Genomic DNA, 18,771 nt, shown 5'->3' with positions numbered 1-18,771 from the left:
CGCCGGTGGCGACCACCCCATCTCCGCGCACCCCACGGCGCCCGCGGGGACCCCCATCCACCCTCACGGCGCCCGCGGGGACTCTCACCTCCGCCCTCCCACACTCACAGCGCCCACGGGAGCCGGGGGGCGTCCGGGTTCTGGGGCCCTGCCCCCCGCCCAGGACCCCAGCCGGGATCCGAGTCAGCATCCCCAGCGCGCGCCCAGCCTCAGTGCCCGCGGCGCGGCGGGGGCGGGGCGAGCGGCGGGGGCGGGGGCTTCACTCGGGCGGCGTGATGGGCGGGGCCTGGGCGGCTCCTCGTGCGGAACGGGGCGGGGCCAGGGCGGGGCCTCGTCAGAGAGGGGCGGTTCCTGGGCGGGGCCTCGTGCGGCGCGGGGCGGGGCCTGGGCGGGGCCGCGTGCGGAACGGGGCGGGGCCGGGGCGGGGCCGCGTGCGGCGCTCCGCGGCGGCGGCGCCGGCGCGTCTGGGGTGCGGGGAGCGGAGCGAGGGCCCGGCGGCGCCATGGTGCTCTGCCCGGTGATCCGGAAGCTGCAGCACCAGTGGGTGGTGCTGGCCAGCGCCTCCCCGCGCCGCCGGGAGATCCTCAGCCAAACGGTGAGCGTCTGGGACGGGCCAAGGCCCGGTCTGCAGCGGGGCCTGGTGATGAGTGTCTGCAGGGCCTAGTGACCCAGGGGGCTTAGTCTCCAGAGGGCATAGTGACGGGGTGGGGGGCCTAGTGACCAGCGGGCTAGTGTCCAGGGGCCTAGAGTCCAGGGGGCCCTAGTGTCCAGGGGTCCTAGAGACCAAGGGGCCTAGCGATCAGGGAGCCTAATGTCCATGGTCTGCAGGGCCTAATGACCTGGGGCCTAGTGTCCAGGGGCCCTAGAGTCCAGGAGGGCTAGTGTCCAGGGAACCCAGTGACCTGGGAGCCTATTGACCTGTAGGGCTTAATGACTGGGAGATCTTGTGAGCTGGGGGCCTAGTGTCCAAGGGTCCTAGTGACTGGGGGGCCCAGTGTCCAGGAGGCCAGGTGACCCAGAGTCTTCATGACTCAGGGAACCAGTGACGTGTGGAGCCTAGTGTCCAGGTTCCCTAGTGACCGGCGACTTAGTGTCCAGGTGGCCTAGTCACCTGGGGAGCCTAAGGACCTAGAGGGCCTAGTGACTGGGTTATCTAGTGACTTGGGGGGTCTAGTGTCCAGCGGCCCTGGTTACCTGGAATCCTAGTGTCCAGGGGGCCTAATGACCACAGGTCTGTGACCTGAAGGGCCTGGTGACTGGGGGACCTAGTGACCTGGGCGGCCTAGTGTCCAGGGTATCTATTAACCAGGGGCCTATTCACCTAGAGGGCCTAGTGACTGGGGGTCATTGTGACCTGGGGGACCTATTGTCCAGGGAACCTAGTGACCTGGGGTCTTATTGACCTGGTAGGCCTAGTGACTGTAGGACATTGTGACCGGGAGGTCTAGTGTCCAGGGGTCTAGTGACCTGAAGGGCCTATTGACCTGGAGGGCCTAGTGATTGTGAACCTTGTGACCCGGGGGCCCTAGTCTGCAGGATACCTAGTGATCTGGAGGACCTTAGTGCCCAGAGGGCCTAGTGACCTGGAGGGCCTAGTGTCCAGGGGACCAGTTGACTGGGGGACCTATAGACCTGGAGGGCCTAGAGTCCGGGGTACCTTGTGACATGAGGGGCCTAGAGTGCAGGGGACCTAGTGACCTGGAGGGCCTAGTGATTGTGGACCGTATGGCATGTGGGGCCTTGTGTCCAGGGGATGTAGTGACCCGGGGACATAGTGATCTGGAGGGCCTAGTGACCGTGGGACATTGTGATCTGGGGGTCTAGTGTCCAGGGGGCCTAATGACCACAGGCCTGTGACTGGAAGGGCCTGGTGACTAGGGGACCTAGTGACCTGGGAGGCCTAGTGTCCAGGAGGCCTAGTGTCTAGGGGGCCTATTGACCTGGAGGGCCTAGTGACCATGAACCTTGTGCTATGCTGGGGCCTAGTGTCCAGGGGACCTAGTGACTCGGAGTCTATTCACCTGAAGGGCCTAGTGACCATGGATGTTGTGACCTGGGGATCTAGTGTCTGGGGTACCTACTGACAGGGGTTCTCTTCACCTAGTGGGCCTAGTGACTGTGAACTTTTTGACCTGGAGGACCTAGTGACCGTGGACATTGTGACCTGGGGGGACTAATGTCTGGAGCACCAAGTGACCAAGGCCTATTGACCTGGAGGGTCTATTGACTGGGGGTCATTGTGACCTAGGGGTCTAGTGTGCAGGCGACATAGTGACCTGAAGGGCGTAGTGACTAGGGGACATTGTGACCTGAGGGCCTAGTGACCTCTGGGGTCCAGTGACCAGGGGGACCTAGTGACCTTTGTGGCCTAGAATCCAGGAGGGCCTAGTGACTGGGTGGCCTAGTGTCCCAGGGGTCTTGTGACCTGGGGTACCTAGTGACCAGGGGGCCCGTGACAGGGAGCCCAGTGACCTGGAGTCCCATTGACAGGGGGCCCTGAGACCTGGGGACGCCATGGCCAGGGGTCCTAGTGACCAGTAGGCCCAGTGCCCAGAGGCCCAGTGATGAGGGGGTCCAGTGAGAATGGGGCCCAGTAACTTGGGAGCCTGGTTACCAGTGGGGCCAGAGACTGGGGGCCAAGGTGCATACCCCAGGGCCCAGTGCCCAAGGGCTTAGTGACCAGGGCTCAGTGACGAGGGCCGGGGTGTGTGGGCACGGGCCTAGTGACCAGGGCTCAGAGACGAGGGCCGGGGTGTGTGGGCGCGGGCCTAGTGACCAGGGCTCAGAGACGAGGGCCGGGGTGTGTGGGCGCGGGCCTAGTGACCAGGGCTCAGAGACGAGGGCCGGGGTGTGTGGGCGCGGGCCTAGTGACCAGGGCTCAGAGACGAGGGCCGGGGTGTGTGGGCGCGGGCCTAGTGACCAGGGCTCAGTGATCAGGGCCAGGGTATGCAGGCAAAATCCTAGAGAGGATGGGAGACCCTAGTGATGGGGGTCCAGGGCTGTGGGCCGGGGAAGGAGGAGTCTATGTGATCGGTGGGCCAGGCCCTAGTAACCCAGTGACCTGCTGGCTGCGGTGTGCAGGGCGGCCCAGCCAAGGCCAGTGTGTGTGCCTGAGCAGGGTCCTGCCTAGAGCTGCTACTGGCAGAAGGGACAGGGGCAGAGGGGAGGGGACAGTGCATGGTAGGCAGCTGTGTTGTCTGGGGGGGTCTGTGCTGTCTGGCGGGGCTGTGCAGTCTGGGGGGGCTGTGCTATCTGGGGTTCTGTGCTGTCTTGTGGGGGGCCGTGCTGTCTGGTGGGGGGCTGTGTTGTTTGGGGGGGTCTGTGCTGTCTGGTGGGGTCTGTGCTGTCTGGGGTTCTGTGCTGTCTGGTGTGTGATGTGCTGTCTGTCTGGGGGGGCTGTGCTGTCTGGCGGGGCTGTGCTGTCTGGGGTTCTGTGCTGTCTGGGGTTCTGTGCTGTCTGGTGGGGGCTGTGCTGTCTGGGGTTCTGTGCTGTCTGGTGTGTGATGTGCTGTCTGTCTGGGGGGGCTGTGCTGTCTGGCGGGGCTGTGTCCTCTGGGGTTCTGTGCTGTCTGGGGTTCTGTGCTGTCTTGTGGGGGGCCGTGCTGTCTGGTGGGGGGCTGTGTTGTCGGGGGGGGTCTGTGCTGTCTTGGGGGGGCTGTGCTGTCTTGGGGGGGCTGTGTTGTCTGGGGTTCTGTGCTGTCCGGGGTTCTGTGCTGTCTGGTGGGGGCTGTGCTGTCTGTCTGGGGGGTCTGTGCTGTCTGGCGGGGCTGTGCTGTCTGGGGTTCTGTGCTGTCTGGTGGGGGGCCGTGCTGTCTGGTGGGGCTGTGCTGTCTGGGGTTCTGTGCTGTCTGGGGTTCTGTGCTGTCTGGTGGGGGCTGTGCTGTCCGGGGTTCTGTGCTGTCTGGTGGGGGCTGTGCTGTCTGTCTGGGGGGGCTGTGCTGTCTGGCGGGGCTGTGTCCTCTGGGGTTCTGTGCTGTCTGGGGTTCTGTGCTGTCTTGTGGGGGGCCGTGCTGTCTGGTGGGGGCTGTGCTGTCTGTCTGGGGGGTCTGTGCTGTCTGGCGGGGCTGTGCTGTCTGGGGTTCTGTGCTGTCTGGTGGGGGGCCGTGCTGTCTGGTGGGGCTGTGCTGTCTGGGGTTCTGTGCTGTCTGGGGTTCTGTGCTGTCTGGTGGGGGGCTGTGCTGTCTGGCGGGGGGGCTGTGCTGTCTGGGGGGTGCTGTGCTGTCTCAGTTGCTCTAGTTTCTGGCCTGTGGACTGGGTGGAGATAGGGGAGCAGAGGAGGCCCAGTCTGGACCTGGGTGGAGGGGAGGGGTGGGTACCGAGTGAGGGGTGCTCTCTGTACCTCCAGGGGCAGGGCTGGGGGCACTGAATGGATGGAGGCTCACAGAGTGGTCCAGGGGACGTAGGGGTTCTCGAGGTACATGACCGAGGGGCACCCCTTAGAGAGGTGAACAAGGAAAGTCAGAGCCAGGTGTGTGCCCTGTAGGGGTGCCCGTGCAGATAGGGAGTTTCACCTCTGTGGACAGGCCCACATTCCTGTCCCCAGTGGACTCTGGTATGTCACCCGACCGTGACCGCCTCCCCAGGGCTGTCCTAGCTGCTCATGGTGTCAGGGACCAAGTGAAATGCAGCTGCCCCTTAGGCAGCCAGTGTTTGTGGCATTTCTTTGTATTTTGTGTGGGCAGTATATTTGACCACCACTGGGGAGGGGAGCGCTGGCCCTTGGGACACCCTGAGAGCCCTTCGACCCCCAGAGCTGTGGGCCCCAGCACCCCAGTCAACACCACCCTGCTGGTGTTGTGTGGCTGCTGCTATGCCAGTGTCTTCCCGCCAGGACCCGCCACCCCCTGCCCCACCAGGAGCTGGCTATTGGTAAAGTTCCCGTGAATAGTGGACGGCCGGAAGGGGGCGTGCCCGTCGGGAAGGCCGCAGTTCCTGTAAACCGTGCCCATTCTGTTCCACGTCCTCGAGTTCTTCCGGTAAACCCTCCAGCCTTCCTTTTCTCCCGTTCCAGGGTCTCAGGTTCGAGGTGGTCCCTTCCAGGTTCAAAGAGAACCTCCAGAAAGCCTCGTTCCCCACCCCTCACGCGTATGCCGTCGAAACAGCCAAGCAGAAGGCCCTGGAGGTGGCCAGCAGGATGCACCAGGCAAGGCCCCGCCTCTGCTGCCCGCAGGTCCTCTCGCTGTGAGGGCGCGTCCAGGTTTCAAACATCGGTGTTATAAATAAATGCCGTTTACAATGTGCAATTGCTGTAGCTTACCTATTGCTGAGTGTTCCTGTGTAGTGTGCTATTGTAGCCCTTTAATGGTGTCCTTTATGTAACAACGTGTGTCTATTACTCTGTTACAATGTAACACTATGACAATGTAACAGTATCATTACAATAAAGAATTAATACAGCTCCTTTATGACTATGTAATATACTATTATAATTGATATAGCAGTATCATTTATGATATAGAATTAATGCAACTTATTTATCACTAGGTGTTACTATGTAATATACTACTGTTATTACTATAATAGTGTCACTTATGATATAGGATTAATGTAGCTTATCGATTACCGTGTGTTACAATAATATCTGACACCAGCCCTGGTGGTCTAGTGGTCAAGATTCAGTGCTCTCACTCTCATGGTCAGGGTTTGTTTCCTGGTCAGGGAGCCACACCCACATCTGTCATTGTCACAGTGTGGTGGCTGCACGTTGCTGTGATGTTGAAAGCTCTGCCACCGGGATTTCAGATACCGGCAGGGTCACCATGGTGGGCAGGTTTCAGTGGAGATTCCAGACTAAGACAGACCAGGAAGAAGTACCTGCCACCCACTCCCAAAAACATTGACCATGAAAACCGGTGAATAGCAGCAGAGTATTGTCTGATAGGGCACTGGAATGGGAGAAGACGGTGCAAAAAGACTGGGCAGGGTTCCCTCTGCTGTCCACAGGGTCACCAGGAGTCAGAATCCACTCGACGGCACTAACAACAAAAATAATATCCTACTGAAATTAATATAGTAAATGTATTCTAGTTAATGCTATAATTATAACATAACTATTGGTGTAAAAAAATGAATATTGATTATTTGATTTTTGGCAATGGAAATGTTAGTATTACGGTGCGCCCAAAGATCAAGGTTGTATACAAATGTCAGATGAGCGTCTTGGGGTGACACTTGTGTCCCTGCCTGGCGCATTGAGGACATGCAGATCTTGCTTTCTGAAACAAGACTGGCTTTGTACCAGTGATGCTGTTTCATGCCCGTCGTAACACGAAAATGTCTGCATAAGACACGCAGGCATGCCATTTCTAAATCTGAGTTTGGATTTCTTGCAGAAAGACCTCCGGACCCCCGACATTGTCATCGGAGCGGACACCATCGTGGTGAGTCCACTTTCCAGCCTCGGGTTCCGTCTCCGTGTCCTTGGTGACTGAGGTCAAGGTGTGGGTGGAGCTCGCCCCTTCTGGAGGCCCCAGGGGAGAATCCGTCCCAGGCGTCTCCCAGCTTCTGGAGGTCTGCGGACCATTCTCAGCATCCCTTGGCTTGTGGGCATCCCTCCAGTTTTCACATGGTCGTCCCTCTGTGTGTCTGTGTCCCAATTTTCCTCTTCTTATAAGGACACCAGTCATAATGGATTAGGGCCCACCTGACTGTAGTACGACCTCACCTTAAATTCCATTACATCTGCAAAGACCTTATTGCCAGGTAACATCCTGTTCACCAGGTGGGGGGTTAGGGCCTGGACATATCTTTTGGGGGACACAGTTCTACCTGAGACGGGGGTTTTGTCCACAGAGCTTTGTGCTCTGCGATGGGAGGTCGCACAGATTGGTCCTCACCGCAGCTCTGCCACACTGGTGACGGCCCTCTGTCCACCTTCCAGCTGGCCTGATGGTGACCTGAACCCAGCGACGCTGGGCCTCGATGCCAGCATGCCACGGACAGTCTCCAGACAAGGGGCCGGCAGTGTGAACGCCGAAACAGTCCGGGGTCGGAAAACACTGGATGGGGCCGTCCCGGGGTCCACGTCGCCCTCACGTGCCGTCTGTTCCCATGTAGCCCAGGTCGATGGGACCTGCGTGCATGTGGGCGAGAACCAGACACTGTCTGGTTAACGGTTCAGGGCATCTCTACATGGAAGTTCAAAAGTGAGCAATGCAGGCTCCTCAAAAGGCTAACCATAGAATTACTGTAGGACTCAGCAGTTCCAGTGCTGGGGGCTGAGCTGTGTCCCCAAATTCACATGTTGGAGCCCTGACCCCCAGGACCTCAGAACGGGGCTGTATTTGGAGATGGGTCTTTAAAGAGGTGATGAAGGTAACGTGAGGTCATGAGGGTGGGTCCTGATCCAACAGGACTGGCGTCCTTATGAGAAGAGGAGATGAGGACACAGACACACAGAGGGACGACCACGTGAGGACACGGGGAGAAGACGGGGTCTACACGCCAAGGAGAGAGGGCTCAGGAGGAACCAGCCCTGTGACACCTGGATCTCAGAGTTCAGCCTCCAGGACGGGAGAAATAAATGTCTGTTGTTTAAGCCCCCAGTCTGTGGTCCTCCGTTATGGCAGCCCTAGTATCTACTCTTAGGTATATACCCAAAAGAATTGAAAACAGGTGTTCAAACAAAATCTTGTACACGCACATTCGTAGCAGCACTGTTCACAATAGCTCAAAGGTCAGAACAGCTCCAATGTCCATCGATGGATGAGTGGATAAACAGAATGGGGTCCATCCACACAGTGGAATATTACTCAGCCATGAACAGGAGAGAAGCACTGACACAGCTACAACGTGGATGGACCTTGAACACACGATGCTCAGTGAGAGAACCAGACACAAAAGCCCACATAGCGTGTGATTCTATTTACATGAAATGTCCAGAACAGGCAAATCCATAGAGAGAAAGTGGATTAGTGGTTGCCAGCGGGGATTGGGGGGGAAATTGCTTAATGGGTACCCAGTGTTTCAGGATGATGAGAAAGTTCTGGAAGTAGATAGAAGCGGTGGTTGCACAATGTTGTGAATGCACAAAATGCCACAGAACTGTTTACTTTAAAATGGTGCATTTTATGTCATGTGACTCTCACCTCAAATTAAAAAAAAAACCACGGGTCTAAAGAGTGGACGGGGCGGCTTTTATGCTCCCGGCTTAGGGCCTGGAGAGACCCTCTCCCTCTCGCTTCTCTCGCAGACGGTGGGCGGGCTGATCCTGGAGAAGCCAGTCGACAAACAGGACGCCTACAGCATGCTCTCCAGGTGGGTGCCCACCACCTGCCTCCTGGGATATGGCAGACAGAGCTGCGGGGCTGGGTGGACGGGCCGCAACCCGCCTCCGGGTCAGCTCAGAGGACGGGCCGGCACCCGTGGACATAAGCTGTGCTGATTTCACCCTCTGGGCCTCCCGCGGGGGCCAGGTGTCCATCAGCCTGCCCCTCTGGCCCCTCCCCATCCTTCTTGGCTCCCCACGCCCCTCTGACCGGCTTTCCCCAGGAGCCCAGTGCATCTGAGCTTCCGCTCCGGCCACGGGGAGGTGGGCACTGTCCCTCCCTGCCCGTCCTCGGGAGGAATTGTCCTGGATCCCTGACCCTGGGCGGGCCACACCCTCACACATCTGCACGGTCTCACCTCCGTCCTCTGCACTGTGTCTGTAGGCCGGCATCTCGCTCCGGCCCCAGACAGCAAATGGACCCGGAGAAAGAGCCAGCTGACAGCTGCCCGGTCCCCACACGGCCGGCCTCCCTGTCAGGGTCTGTGTGCTCCCCCATGACGGGGACCTCGAGTCCCATAAGAGACGGCCCCCGCGCTCCCTTCTGCTCTAAGAGCGGTGACCACACTGGCATCAACCTGCACTGGTCACTCTAGGAAGGTTTCCTTGGGGACCCGGTGGCTGGGATGATGGCGGCAGAGGCCGGCGAGCGGACAGGGTGCGAGGACTCCAGCCGTACCGTGGGGCATCAGAGGCGCTTCAGCCCACGGCCCCCGCCTGACCACGTGGCACTGGGCGTGTCTTGCAGGTTGAACGGGACCGAGCACAGCGTGTTCACGGGCGTGGCCATCGTCCACTGCTGCAGCACAGGTACCTCGGCAACTCCACATCCTGCCTGGGTCGGGGTCACCCGGGGGAGCCGGGCGTTCTCGGTGACCTGGGCTCACAGAGGGAGCCGGGTGTCGCTCCCAAGGAGCCCTTTCCTCCCGTCCTGCCCGGGGAAGTCGGGGTCTGTCCTGGAAGTCGTGGGGTCACCTCTGGGCGCCCGAGGGAGGCGGTGCTGGGAGGCGGTGTCTGGATGGCGGACACGTGGGTGTCCAGTCCTAAAACCCGTCAGTGACCCGTGCAATGTTTCCTGAGACCCTTCAGTCCTGGAGGCTGACGAGGTTCGCCCACGTTGGCGTCTCTAAATTACGTCACGGCAAAGTTCTTAAAAGACGCACGAAATCCGTGAGGAGTAACCTGAACGGCTGCTTTGCAGAGGCTTTAGGTCCACGGAAGGACCCTGACGTGGAGTTTGAGCTCCTGGCCCTGGGCCCCCTGACTGCATCCCCCGATGGGCGGCCCCAGGGCATGTGGTCAGCGATTGGGGCACCTTGACCCTCTCGGGCCATCTTGGACTTCAGCCTGGGGCCCTTTGGGGAGAAAGCAGTTGCTGGAGACTGAGATTCCCAGGGACCCTTCAGCTCTCAGTTCTCTTTCATGTCTCTGTTGTTGGCTCAGACCCTCCTAATGCTGGGCTGGGGTGTGAGTGTCCTGGGGCGGCCGTACAAATGAGCACAAACGACAAGGCTTAAAACCCCAGGAATTCACCCTCCCCCAGTCCTGGAGACCAGAGGTCTGAGAGGAAGGGGTCGCAGGGCCGTGCTCCCTCCGGAGGGTTCAGGGGAGGGTCCTTCCTGCCTCTTCCGGCTTCTGGGGCTCCAGGCGTCCCTGGGCTGGTGGCCGCCTCCCTGCATCTCTGCCTCTGTCTCCACGTGGCTTCTCCTCTGTGTCTGTGTCTCCTCTTCTGTCTCTGATGAGGACACTGTCATTGGATTTAGGGCCACCCTCCTCCAGGACAACCTCATCTCCATCCTTCACTTAATCACATCTGCAAAGACCCTATTTCCAAGCAAGGTCTCATTCCCAGGTCGCGAGGGACATGAATTTGGGGGGCACCATCACTGCAGGACAGCTGGTTAGGGCGACTCTCTCAAGCGGCCCTTGTGCATGGTTGCTGTTCTGTGCGTGGGGCTTTTCCAACCGCACAGGCAAAGATCTTGTGTTGACCCCAGAAAACCAGAGATGCCATCTCATCTGGGTCCGCAGGCTTTTTCTCCTCCTGCTGATTTTATTTGCTTGATTTCTCTTCTTTTCTCTCTCTTTCTCCCTTGTCGAAAATGAACTCTTACCCCCCCGTTAACCAATCTCTGAATTGCACACAAAGCTCAGGAAACTCCCCCAAATGCAGAGACACAAACCTGGGGACCCCGAGGCCACGCCCTGGCCGTGGGTCCTCACCTCGGGCTTCCGACCTTCCAGACGGCCGGCTGGACACCGAGGTCACGGAATTCTATGAGGAGACGAGGGTGAGGTTCTCGGAGCTGTCGGAGGAGCTGCTGTGGGAATACATCGACAGCGGGGAGCCCATGTGAGTGCCTGGCGGGAGGCGCCGTCCCGCGTCCTGGGGGGAGGTCCCTCGGCCCGGCATTACAGCCTGAGCTCCAGAGGGTCCACTCCACGCCCCTGTCTTCCAGAAGCGCCTGGCTTAAACATGCTTCTGAGGGTCCCCGGATGATCATAAACCGCTGGGGGCCCACCCGGGGCGCCATGCCCGCTCCTGTGATGGTGGCACGTTTGGGGAGCTGGCGTGGGGGCAGGGGGTGACTCTGCTTCGACAGCAGCTCTCTCTCTGGACCTCAGAGGTCACCGCAAACTGTACCGGCCCCAGGCAGCAATCGTCCTCAAGCTGGGGACATGGGCTCAGCTGCTGGGGCTGGGCTGGGCGGCCCACTGTCCAGCTGTGCTGGGCCTGCTCCTGGGGGCCGGCTGGTGGCCCCCCTCCCGTGTCTGATGGTGGCTTGGGGACTGGCCTGCTGTGTTTCCTCATGAAGTGGCTCCGTCGGGGTCCACACGAGGGGCCGGGCGCCAGCAGCAGCGGGAAGGGGAGCACAGATGCCCCGGGCTCCTGAGGCCGAGGGTCGGAGCGGGCATTCTGCTGGTTAAAGCCAGTCTCGGGCCAGCGCAGGGCGAAGTCAGGGAGAAGGGTGCCCTCGGGGTCGGGTGATTTCCTGAGGCGGCTGTGACAAATGAACCCACCCTCATGACCCCATCCAACCCCAATCAACTCCCACACATCCCATATAACAATCCCATCCCACTGGGCGTCAGGGCTTCCACATATGAATTTATGGGGACACACACATTTAGTTCACAATAGGGAGGTGATTGTCCCATTTACAATGAGAGGGCCGGGCTCAGTGGGGCAGTGCAGGGGCCGAGGTGACAGGATGGTGAGGACAGCGGGGTCCGGGCTCAGCGGGGCAGTGCAGGGGCTGAGGTGACAGGATGGTGAGGGCAGCGGGGGCCGGGCTCAGCGGGGCAGTGCAGGGGCCCAGGTGACGGGATGGTGAGGGCAGCGGGGGCCGGGCTCAGCAGGGCAGTGCTGATGTGAGGATGGTGTTGGGTGGCTGATCGGGACAATAAACCCAGTGAGAGAAATCAGCAAGCCCTTCATCAGTTGCTGTTGCTGTAAGAGGTGGATAGAAGGTGCTAGATCCCCCCGTTCCGTTGTCCCCCGTGGGACATTGCCAGACGGGGCCGGATGGATGTCACAGACGTGGGGGTCATCTTGCTGCTGAGGGGGCCTCCAGACCAAAGCCTCCTGCGGCTTTAGGGACCCGGGTCTGGGGAGGAGGGGAAGGCTTGGATGGAAATGTGCTGGGTGCTCAGTCACTGGAGGAGGGTCTTCAGGGACCCCTGTTCCCCTGTAAGGAGGTCTCAGCAGGGGCGCCCGGGGAACACCTGGGCCGAGGACCCCCGTAAAGAGGCCTCCGAATGGGGCGCCTGGGCAGGGCTGCAGGGGTGCAGAGCAGCGCGGCCGGGGGTCCTGGGTCCCTGACTGTGACCCCCTGAGACTGTGGTCCACGGGCCGGGCACCGGGCTGGGGTGGAGGGCAGCCCCCTGGGCCGCCATGTCCACCTGTACGATGGCTGGCGGTCAGGTCTGAAGGACCACGTCCGGCTTTAGCCCGGAGCCCGACCCTCCGTACGAAGCCCCCGGGGTGCAGATCTTGGGGTCCCCTCCAGTCCCCGCGTCCGACTGGAATGACAGGGTCGCAGCGGCTGTGCCTGTGGCCCGAGAACCCTGGATGTCTCCCGTGGTCTCTTACCCTGTGTCCTCCCCGCCCCGTGTGGCCCTTCCTGTGCCCTCAGGGACAAGGCTGGCGGCTACGGGATCCAGGCGCTGGGCGGCATGCTGGTGGAGTCCGTGCACGGGGACTTCCTCAACGTCGTGGGCTTCCCGCTGAACCGCTTCTGCAGGGAGCTGACGAGGCTGTACTACCCCCCGCCCCGCGAGGGTCCGCAGCGGCTCACACACGACCCCCTCCCGGCCCTCGACACCTGCGACAACCTGAGCGACGCGGAAGGCGGCGGCTCAGACGCGGCTCAGAGCCAAGAGGCTCGCGGCGGCCGGGCGGAGGCCGGCGGAGAACGAACACAGGCTGAGGGTGCACAGGAGGCGGCTTCCAACAGGACGGGGAATGGCCCGCCCCCGTTCCCCACTGGCCTTCTTGAGCTCATCGATGGCTTCAAGGCATCAAAGGTACCTGAACAAGGTGTCCTGGGGCGGCCGTAATGAATGACCCCAAACCAGAGGCTTAAACCACAGAAATTCACCCTCCCCCATCCTGGAGACCAGACGTCTGAGATGAAGGGGTCTCAGGGCCGTGCTCCCTCCGGAGGCTCCAGGGGAGGGTCCTTCCTGCCTCTTCCAGCTTCTGGGGCTCCAGGCCCAGGGCTCTGGGCTGGTGGCCGCCTCCCTCCATCTCTGCCTCCGTCTCCACGTGGCTTCTCCTCTGTGTCTGTGTCTCCTCTTCTGTCTCTGATGAGGACACTGTCATTGGATTTAGGGCCACCCCCCTCCAGGTCGCCCTTATCTCCATCCTTCACTTAATCACATCTGCAAAGACCCTGTTTCCTTATGAGGTCCCATTCCTGGTTCCCAAGGGTCACCACTTGAATATGTCTTTTTGGGGGTCACAGTTCTCCCCACGACAAGCGGGGTCTCTGCTTCAGCATCCCAGAGACCGGCCCAGCCCCTCTTCCATCAGCTGGAGGACCCGTTCTTGTGCCCTGACGATTTATTCCATCTTCTTTTCAAACCAGGTGACTTCTTCACAGAGAGCCTCCCGGACGCCGACCTCTACATTCTGTCCAGAATCCTCAGCGACTGGGAGGACGACAAGGTCCACGAGTTGCTGAGCCGCATCTCGGGCAGCTGCAAACCAGGTGAGGCCACGGCATCTAGTTTCCGCTTTTAGAAGACAGTTTTCATTTAAACAAAAAAGGAGTAAATTTTACCAAGACAGTGAGTTGCCCCCTCCACACTCTGGTGCTGTGTTTCCCGTCTCCTTGAAGACGGACTTGATTCCTAGCTGGTGCCACAGTTTCTGAACTTCTTGGTGTCTGGACCCCGACCTGTGGTTTCGAGGGTCACCTGGGTCCCCAGAGCCTGCGACGAGGTCTGGGGGCTCCCGTCCGCGCACCTCCTCCTGGACGCCCCCCCGCCATGTCTCTCCCGGGGCCCCAGTGGGCGCAGGCTCTCCCTTCTCCTCCTCTGATTTCCCCCCAGCTGCTCTGTGGTCCCCGGGCTGTCTCCACGAGGTCAGGGCCGACATGGGTCCTCAGGCGTGGACGCCCCGTCAGCCCGAGAGGCTTGGGGCGAGCAGACAGGACAAGGCGAGGGCCTGGACACAGAGGCCCGTGTTACCCCAACCCACCTGTACTGCTCAGGGCTCTGCCTAGAACAGACCCACAGGATGTGTGTATATATATGTATACAGAGAGAGGTTTATTATGAGGAGTTGGCTCATGCGACTGGGGAGGCTCACAAGTCCTGGCTGCAGACCCAGGGAAGAGCCGTCACAGCTGGAGTCTGAGGCTTTCTGGAGGCACAGTTCCCTCTTCCTTGAGGAGCTACAGGTCTTTTTCCTCTCGAGGCCGTCAACTGATTGGGTGAGGCCCACCCACATTACGGAGGGCCATCTGCTCTACTCAGACTCTACCCATTTCCACGTTAATCTCATCTAAAAACACACTCCCAGACACACCCAGGAGCATACCTGAACACACATCTGGGGACCGTGGCCCAGCCAAGATGACCTGTACAACTCACCATCACACCAGCCCCCACAGCAAGCCCCTCCCACAGGGGCCTGACCCCTGCAAGCTGGGCAGGGCATGTCTGGGTTGCCCAAGGCTCCTGGCTCAGGTGCAGGGCCCCGTGGGGGGCACAAGGGACCGTTTGGTACTGGACTGGAGAACATAGAGGGGGTCCCCTTTGCCGACAAGGGGTTCTCCTGGACCCAAGAGGTGCAGTAGCCCCCGAGCCCCCAGTTGTCCCAGGGGACGAGCGTGGTCACCCGGGACTCACAGGACACACGGGAACCAGGGAGCAGGGCAGCCACAGACCCGCCCAGAGAGGGCGCAGGTACACGTCAGCCTGTAGCCAGCACAGAGGCAATGTCTCCGGACCCCAGGGCCCAGGAACGAGCCTCCACTGCAGGAGGCTGGAAACCAAGTCCCGCGCCAGCAATCGGCCCCAGAAACGCACGGGGGCCCTCAGAACCAGCCACGGAGCTCGAGGGCCACAGAGCCACACTGCCCGCACAGGGAACAGGGATTTCCACGGGTTCCCAAATCACCCGTCCCGTCTGTGGATGGAAAATGCCCGTCGACATTTATGGGCTCAGAAATGTGCCTGCACCTCACCATTTCTTGGGGACCTCCTGGAGACAGGCTGGAGGGAAATGAAGACAGAGACCCAGAAACCGGAAGCTAGGGCTGCTCCCGCCCGGGGAAGGAATGACATTGTGGCGTCCCGGGGGGAGGCGGGGTCGGCGCCTCGAGAGCCAAATGCCCACCGACCTCGGGAGACATTCGGGTCACGTCGGGAGAGTTGGTTCTAAGCGACCTTTATACTGTGAAGGGTTGGGGGGCACGGCCTTGGACCTCTGACCTGCTGGCTAGACCCACTGTCACATTTCGAGGAGTCCTGCCGAGTGTCAGCCTGCAGCTGGTCCTGGAGGAGAAGTTGCCCCACAGAAATGGGGAGACCCCGGGAACCCCGGCTTCCCTCCCCCACAGCTGGGCTCAGGTCACCTGCACCCGGGGGACGGCGGGGGTCGCAGGGGAGAAAGGAAAGTGGCCTCTTTATGTAAAATAGGGCTTTTGGAGCCCATGGAGGTAACCTCGTGTGCACACACACAGTCACACTTTCTGTTCTCCATCCTCACGAGGATGTTCCCCACCAAGGATCCAGCTGTTCCGACCCGCTATGAGCAGCTCCGCCCCGGAGGTCGCTCAGCTGACTCCCACAGAGAAAGGGAGGCCCTGAGGGCATCCAGCAGGCGGCGGGGCTGCGGCTGTGTCCCGTGATCAGAATTCCTCACGTGTTTCCACAGTGAATTCCTTCCGTGGAGCCCCGGCCGGTCCCTGGCCTGGACCAGGCACCCCAGGCTCTGTCCTGTGATTCTGTGTCTCTCTGTCTCTGTCTCCTTCTCTGTCTCTTTATATCTGTCTCTGTCTCCCTCTCCTCTATCTCTGTGTCTCTCTGTCCATCTGTCTCTCTGTCTCCGTCTCTGTCTCTCTCTCCATCTCTGTCTCTCTGTCTTTCCTTCTCTGTCTCTGTCTCTCCTTCTGTCTGTCTCTGTTTCTCCTTGTCTCTCTCTGTGTCCATCTCTCTGTCTCTCCTTTTCTGTCTGTCTCTCTTTTTGTCTCCCTGTCTCTCTCTCTCTCCATCTCCATCTCTGTCTCTCTCTGTGTCTCTCTGTCTCTGTCTCTCTGGTTCCCCAGGCTGGTGGGCACTGCCTTCAGCCTCTCCCCCGTAATTCTGCCCTCCCGTCCCCCTCTAAGCGCTGGCCGTCCCGTCCCCGGGGACGCCGCCTCTAGCGTGCTCTGCTTCTGCCCTCAGGCGGTGGCCTCCTGCTGGTGGACACGATGCGGGACGAGGAGGGCCCGGAGAACGCGACGGTGGACGAGGCGAGGCGGGCGGCGCGGAGCGGCCTGCGGCGGGCCCTGGACGGGCTGGTGTGGCCCCCGCGCGCGCAGAGGAGCCTGGCCGAGTACCGGCGCCTGCTGCAGCGACACGGCTTCCGGGACGTGGCGGAGGCGCGGGCGGGGGACCAGCTGCACGTGCTCCTGGGCACGCGGCCGTCCCCCCAGGAGGCTGTCCCCACGCAGCCCTGAGGGGACGCCTTCACTGCAGGGACGCCTGAACGTGGGGGGTCAGAGCAGATTGAAGACGCCAGAAGCCCCCGTCTCTGAGCTCGTCTGTGTGGTCTGAAGACGGGGCGCTGCCTCGGGGGATGGCCACGGGATCCACGCGGGCCGGGGAGGGAGGGTCCACGGTAGCCGTGAGTCTCGGGGACAGACCCCACCAGAGCAGGTGTCAGAGGTGAGAGGACGCGTCTAGAAGCCCCCAGAGAGACGGGAAGGCTGGGCGACAGGGCGGGCAGCGTGGACCCTCACCCCTGCCTCCCCGCCTCCCGCCAGACGCTTCTGCCCACCTCTCACGCTGGCAGCTCACGTGGGATCCGGGCGAGACGGCTGTTCACCGCAAACGTCCCCAGCGTACCAGTGGAGACGCAGGTCTGTCTCACGATTCAGCAACTTACCTGCTTTGTTAAAGGAGCAAGCTTGTGCAGGTAACTCTGTATATTAGGTCATAGGAAGTATGCAGCAACTTACAGGTTATTTACAAACACAATTATTATTAGAAAACATTATTGTCAGAACTATGATTTCTAAAGTAAATTCTGTACAAAGGAAATTATTAGGAAAAAACACCCGACTGTCAGATGGGGGCAGCTAAGACCACCATAGGTTCTTAGACAGGTAGCTAACTTACAAATACACAGGCATTTATATAAATTTTCTCTGTGTAATACATTTTAAATAAATAGAACATATAAATGACCTATGTTTTATATATAAATGTGTAGGGATATATATTTGTAATTTACATACTATTATAATTGTAGAAATAGTATTATAAATTACACATTATAATTTACATATAATTTTACATATAGTTTTATAAGTACTATTATGATTTTTATACTATTACAAACTACATAATTATACTATAACACATATAATTTTGGATGGACTTCAAATTTTTTTTAAAAAGCACAAATGTGTCTCCCCGGGAGGCAGGACGTGCAGCATGGATCACGCAGGGGCTGAGCTGTCCGGTGTGGTGCCTGCAGCTCACCCGTGTGAGAGCAAAGCAGAGACGCTCACGGCCCCTCTGTCCTTGTCTCCCAGGTGGACCTGCAGAGCGAGTGGCCAGGAGAGCCGAGCGCCTCACCGGCCCCGCCCCGCCTCCCCGGGCTGGTGCACGGCTGCTGTGCTGGGTGACAATGACCCGGGCACCTTGGCCACCGCAGTCAGCCTCCTTCCTTTCCCGGGGGAACAGGCTGAGTCCTTCAGGTGCCCCTGTGGTCCCCGTGTTCAGCCAGGCTGAGCAGAAACCCGGGGCGTCCCCAGTGGGAACAGCGACTCAGGTCCAGGGCACATCGCACACCTGCTCTGCAGCCCTCGGGGTGCCCGGAGCTGTCTCAAGGTCACTGGGTTTCTCAGAAGCAACCAAGCGTCCGTCTCAAGGTCACCCGGTTTGTGCCTCTAACCAGAGGTGCCAGCTCCCCTGCCCGGGGCACCCGAGCCCCCCCAGCCCTGGATGCAGGGAGCCGGACGGGCTGGGGGCAGCGTGGCTGTGCAGTCAGCCCCGACCCCCGGACCCCAGGAGTGGCCGACCCTGAAGTCCCACACCCATGACTGTGCCCTTGAACCAAGGACCCACCCACCCGAGGGAGACCCCCGGGCCTGACAGTGAGGGCCTGATGACACGTGAAAGCCGACGGAGGGTCCGTGGGGTCCCCAGACCGCCCACTCCCCCTGTCTCTGCTGGACTTGCAAAGAAGTGAGAAAATATGAGTCCTCCACGACCCGTGTTTGCATTTATTAGAACTAACACCCAAAAACAGTGCTTTCAGGAGATGGTGGGAGAGAAAGTGAGTGTGTGTGTGGGCCCCCATACAGGTGTTTATTCTTTAGGAGACAAGATTTCAAGCTTGGAATTCTGGGCTGGGCAGCCTGACCGGACCCCCGCCCTCCAGGCAGAATTCATTCATTCCAAAAATATTTCAGCACACACTGCATACGGTACAGTCTAAATGCATTACTGGCTGCAACATCAGGGGTCGGGGATGGGGGAAGGAGCTAGGACAAGAGACCGTCAGGACCACACCCGTGTCCACAGCGCCCCGGCCCCTCCCCTGTCCCCGTGGGTCCTCATCTTTCGCCCTCCCGGTGCAGCCTCATGACACCCCACTAGACCACGTCACACAACGCAGGACTGGAAGGAACTGCCTGTCGACTAGGACAGACTCCCCGGGCCCAGCTCACAGCACGTACCCCCCAAATCCCTCCTCACCTCGATGACTCACCCCCAGGGGTCAGCTGAAACCCTGAATCACCTCCCCCGTTTCTTTCAATCACCCACCCCCTTCTCAGATGCTC

The 18,771-nt window shown here is 59.9% G+C and overlaps 1 protein-coding gene across 1 annotated transcript; it reads left to right on the top strand.

Annotated features, from left to right (window-relative positions):
• The first annotated feature begins 453 nt into the window (after nucleotides 1-453).
• On the top strand, nucleotides 454-17,188 carry ASMTL (acetylserotonin O-methyltransferase like). Its single transcript, XM_058535343.1, has 10 exons — nucleotides 454-595; nucleotides 5,012-5,143; nucleotides 6,333-6,380; nucleotides 8,192-8,256; nucleotides 9,015-9,076; nucleotides 10,511-10,619; nucleotides 12,403-12,822; nucleotides 12,860-12,891; nucleotides 13,177-13,479; nucleotides 16,163-17,188. Exons 1-10 carry the CDS (start codon nucleotides 503-505, stop codon nucleotides 16,435-16,437), a joined length of 1,539 nt encoding a protein of 512 aa, XP_058391326.1. The 5' UTR covers nucleotides 454-502; the 3' UTR covers nucleotides 16,438-17,188.
• The last annotated feature ends 1,583 nt before the right edge of the window (nucleotides 17,189-18,771 follow it).

This window comes from Diceros bicornis, chromosome X (genome assembly GCF_020826845.1).
Source record: "Diceros bicornis minor isolate mBicDic1 chromosome X, mDicBic1.mat.cur, whole genome shotgun sequence".
NCBI classification, from domain to species: Eukaryota; Metazoa; Chordata; class Mammalia; order Perissodactyla; family Rhinocerotidae; genus Diceros; species Diceros bicornis.
Note: the sequence above shows the minus strand (reverse complement) of the source record. Positions and strands in the feature narration are given on the sequence as shown.